Source organism: Trichomycterus rosablanca, chromosome 9, assembly GCF_030014385.1.
Source record: "Trichomycterus rosablanca isolate fTriRos1 chromosome 9, fTriRos1.hap1, whole genome shotgun sequence".
Lineage (NCBI taxonomy): Eukaryota > Metazoa > Chordata > Actinopteri > Siluriformes > Trichomycteridae > Trichomycterus > Trichomycterus rosablanca.
Window position 1 is genome coordinate 37,158,853 of NC_085996.1, and position 4,691 is coordinate 37,163,543.

The window sequence follows — 4,691 nt, forward strand, 5'->3', positions numbered from 1 at the left end:
GGCAAGGTGCGTTCCACCTTTGTGATACAACATAACTTTAAATAATGCCACATCCGAGTCTGGGAGGATGGACGCATTTTTGTGTCCAATTCCAAACATTATACAAGGAGATTCGCTTGAAAGAAGCCCCAAATATTCTGTAACTCCCATTAGGATGAAGCAATCTGAACCAAAAAAATACGCTACATACCTTGACGTATGTGTAATTGATTGCATTACATGCCATGTTGGAAGTGATCTCCATTTCTGGCCAGACACATTTCGATGTGGCGCTTCACGTTCCTTAACGTATCAGCAAGCAAGGGTTGCAAACGGAGGTTAAACGGCAAGAAGGCAAGACGGCTGTCCGGCGCCTACCTCATCACTCCTACCTTAACGCTCCATATACTGTTTCGTTCAGATTGCTTCATCTTAGCGAGAGTTACTACAGAATATTCCGGGCCTCTTTCGAGTGTATATTGGTCCCAGAATTATAAGCATTAGCAACTGATGAATTACATTTCATGATGACAGAAATGTAAACTAAAATGTAAACTATAATGGTTATTTATAAAGGTTGCCGGCTACAACGAACACAACCCCAAAAGCAACACACTGGGCTTCAAACAGGGAAACAAGGAATGTCAAGATTCCCACTTGAAGGACAGTCGGAAAGTGATAATGATCCAGATACCCCTTGGAGTTACCTACCTAGCCTGGAGGAACAGTACCTATAATGTCAGGATAGACCTGAGGAACAGGGGGTACCACCAGTATCCACGCTGGTATGACTATACATAGTTAAATAGTGTAATAGTGTAAAGAACAAGTCAAACACAGTTCCAAGTGGTGAAGGAAAGTCTACAAGGGCGCATTGAAACAGTATCGGAATGGCCGGTAAATGTCTGGTAACATGAGCACAGAAGATCACGCCCGTGTCATTCCGCCGCCACACCGTCTACACTCTCCTGGGAAATCTCCGAGTCCAACGAGTAGCAGGAGCTGCCGTTATCCTGAGCTTCCCGGGCAATGTCCTCGATCTCTGATGTCCCGTCACCGACATGAAGCAGCGAGCCGGCAAAGCGCCCGTATCGATGCTGCCGCAAAGACTTACCCACGTGGGCAAACATGTGCTCCTGCAGCTGGCTTTTCTGTGAAAAATGCAAGTTGCAAACGGCACAGGCCATCTTTCTTTTACGGGTAATGCCTGCTGGGGGACTGTCTGTGCTCCCTGCCGTGCTCGTTGTGCCCCGCCTGAGCTCCAACATCAGCTCGTCTGTCCCTTTTACGTCCCCTCGGCTGTCCTCAGACGGTCCCTCCATTAGGGCACATGCTGCGTGGGTAAAAAGATGTTCCTGTAGTCCCTCTGGTGAGAGACACCGCTCCCCACATTGAGGGCAAAGTAGTGCAAGATTGCCATCCTTAAAGCCTCTCGCCTGGCACGGACTACCCTGCGTTGAGGGCAGGGAAGCGGGAGCTCGGGACTCCTCATCCTCTTCGGGCTCCTCCTTTTCCTGTTTGATCCGCGCCAAGATGTCACACTCGTCCCCCGAGGACACGGCACGGAGGCTGAGAGACTGGCGCTCTGCTGGATGAAGTTCGAGCCCTAAAGCTGGAGGTGGACCGGTACGTGATGTGCATCGACTGCCCTCGGGCTCCCCTGGCCCACCAGCCTTTAAGCCTGGTGACTCTTTAGTGCTCAGCTGGGAGGAGATCTGGATGCCGTAAAGGTTGGATAAACGGATGGCATCGGAGGGGTTGTCGGTACCGCCTTCGCCCACCTTGTGACACAGTTGATAGGCATGGAGGAACTTGATGCCTTCTTGCAGCCTACTATGATCCACAGGCTGTTTGGGGCCGTTGCCTGTGTACATAATGTGCAGCAGGTAGCTGAATACATCTGGCTGGATGTCTGTGGGCTGGATCTTTATACACTCGCTAAATAAAGGGAAACAAGTGGAGGGTAGCTTAGTATGCCAACTGGTTATTTCCACCCATACACTGCACTGACAAGATTTATGTTTTATTTCTTGATTAAAAAACTGCATAACTATACATTTATAGGGTGTTTAGATGGCACAGCAGTCTATTACAGTCTAATATACTAACACTTAAACACTGACCCATGTTTGGGGCTTAGCTGTGCCACTGGCCTGGCTGGGCTCTCAACAGACAAAATTTACCATGTCTGAGGGAGGAAAGGCTGGCTGGTGAATCACCCACTTGCTGCACCATCAGTGACTCCTACTGTCCAATCAGGGACGAGCGGTAGATGGATACAGAGAGCATAGCGTGACTCTCCAGGTTAAAGCAGGTGGATGCTGCATTTCCATTACGTTTCCAGCATTTAGCAGACACCTTTATTCAAAGCGACTTACAACTAAGACTGTATACATTGCAGGCAATTAAGGGTTAAGGGCCTTGCTCAGAGGCCCAACAGTGGCAAGCTGGCAGATGTGGGGCTTGAACCAGTGACTCTCTGATTACTAGTCCTGCATCGTAACCGCTGAGCTACCCCTGCCGTTACCCCTGCACATTTGGAGGAGGCATGATCTGGCCTGCAGCCCTCCTTGGCTGGTACCCTCAGGGGTCACCACAGTGCACAAAGGGGAGGTGGATATATATATATGTGGGACAAAACCAAATGAGGAAAAATAAGAAAAAGAGGAGTGCAATTGTTTTAAAATAGAGATACCACTTGGGTCAAGAGTTCACATGCACTTGTAAAAGGCATGTCATGGCAGTCTTGAAACGTCTGCATCAATTCTGCAACTGCATTTTTGACTGACTTTAGCTGGTGACTTCTTTACTAGTTTGACTGCACCTATTAAAAACCCTTGGCACCTTACACCCTGGCCGACGTGTGTTGCTCCTGCCAAGTCCACGTCAATGCAAAGCTCCTTCAATAAAAGGAATCTTATCCTTCAACTGAGCAGCTATAATTTTATGTCTTGTTTTTATTGATTTTTGAATTAAATCAGACCATCTAGACCTCTAATCAGACCTCTGGCTAATGCAGTGGTTCGCAAAGTAGGGGCAAAGCTATTGAAGAGAGCAAGGCAGAAAGCAGGGCAACTGAAAGAGGCATGTTTGAAAACTGATAGCATAGGATGGGCAAGTTGGTGGGAATTACACAACACGTGACAAGTGCAATCAAACTACACCGATCAGCCATAACATTAAAACCACCTCACTGTCCATTTTATCAGCTCCACTTACCATATAGAAGCACTTTGTAGTTCTACAATTACTGACTGTAGTCCATCTTTTTCTTTACATACTTTTTTAACCTGCGTTCATGCTGTTCTTCAATGGTCAGGACCCCCACAGGACCACCACAGAGCAGGTATTATTTAGGTGGTGGATCATTCTCAGCACTGCAGTGACACTGACATGGTGGTGGTGGGTTAGTGTGTGTTGTGCTGGTATGAGTGGATCAGACACAGCAGCGCTGCTGGAGTTTTTAAATACTGTGTCCACTCACTGTCCACTCTATTAGACACTCCTACCTAGTTGGTCCACCTTGTAGATGTAAAGTCAGAGACTATCGCTCATCTATTGCTGCTGTTTGACTTGGTCATCTTCTAGACCTGCATCAGTGTTTACAGGACGCTGCCCATGGGGCAGTGTTGGCTGGATGTTTTTTCTCAGTCCAGCAGTGACAGTGAGGTGTTTAAAAACTCCAGCAGCGCTGCTGTGTCTGATCCACTCATACCAGCACAACACACACTAACACACCACCACCATGTCAGTGTCACTGCAGTGCTGAGAATGATCCACCACCCAAATAATACCTGCTCTGTGGTGGTCCTGACCATTGAAGAACAGGATGAAAGGAGCTAACAAAGCATGCAGAGAAACAGATGGACTACAATCAGTAAATGTAGAACTACAAAGTGCTCCTATATGGTAAGTGGAGCTGATAAAATGGACAGTGAGTGTAGAAACAAGGAGGTGGTTTTAATGTTGTACACCATAAAATTAAAATTCTAAGTTCCTGTGAGTATACCAGGAGCTTGTGGTGCAGTGGTAATTTATGCTAGCCCACAAGCGCTGGAATCCAGCGTTTGAATCCCCAGTGGCTACGTCTTAGGGAGTGGGGATGGCTGAGGACCCACGATGGAGTGGAATCCTGTCTGAATATTTGCAGAAATCACCTGATCACCAGAATCACCTTGCAGAAAATACCTGTTATTATATAGTTAAATAGATCATTAAAATATATTTTACTACAATAAGACATGATGTTGCTGTTTATTATGTTTATATCATGCTTCTCTGCTCACTCCTGTCATCACTGTTAGTTAGTTATCTAACCTGGACTGATGGATGAAGATCATCTTGAAGTAGTTGGAGAAGGCAGCCAGTACAGCTCGATGGGCTTTGAAATACACATTGCCGATTGCAACAGTGCAGTCACACAGAAACCCAAACTCCCTTTGGACATTGAGCTGCTGCAGGAGGAAGAGGCTGTGCCCCGACACGTCCATGATGCCCCCTCTGAACCCTACACACACACACACACACACACATAAGAACACACATAAGAACACACAAACACACAGCCAGCATTAATTACACATAAAATGTAGTGTGGTCTTCATTAGTCAGGATACAAACAACTGTACTTTTTATTACTGGTTACACAAGGTTCATCAGTTTACAAGTTTAATGTCATGAACAATTGTGTATCTCAAATTCACCTCACTTGC

The 4,691-nt window shown here is 46.6% G+C and overlaps 1 protein-coding gene across 1 annotated transcript; it reads right to left on the bottom strand.

The window, feature by feature from the left end:
* Positions 1–917: 917 nt before the first annotated feature.
* On the bottom strand, positions 918–4,469 carry zbtb25 (zinc finger and BTB domain containing 25). Its single transcript, XM_063001448.1, has 2 exons — positions 4,297–4,469; positions 918–1,917 (listed from the first exon to the last, which is right to left on the bottom strand). Exons 1-2 carry the CDS (start codon positions 4,467–4,469, stop codon positions 918–920), a joined length of 1,173 nt encoding a protein of 390 aa, XP_062857518.1.
* Positions 4,470–4,691: the final 222 nt, after the last annotated feature.

Coding starts and splice junctions, on each gene's coding strand:
- zbtb25 (XM_063001448.1), bottom strand. CDS start 4,469: ATGGACGTGTCGGGGCACAGCCTCTTCCTCCTGCAGCAGCTCAATGTC. Junction 1,918..4,296: donor ATCTTCATCCATCAGTCCAG/GTTAGATAACTA, acceptor CCCTTTATTTAG/CGAGTGTATAAAGATCCAGC.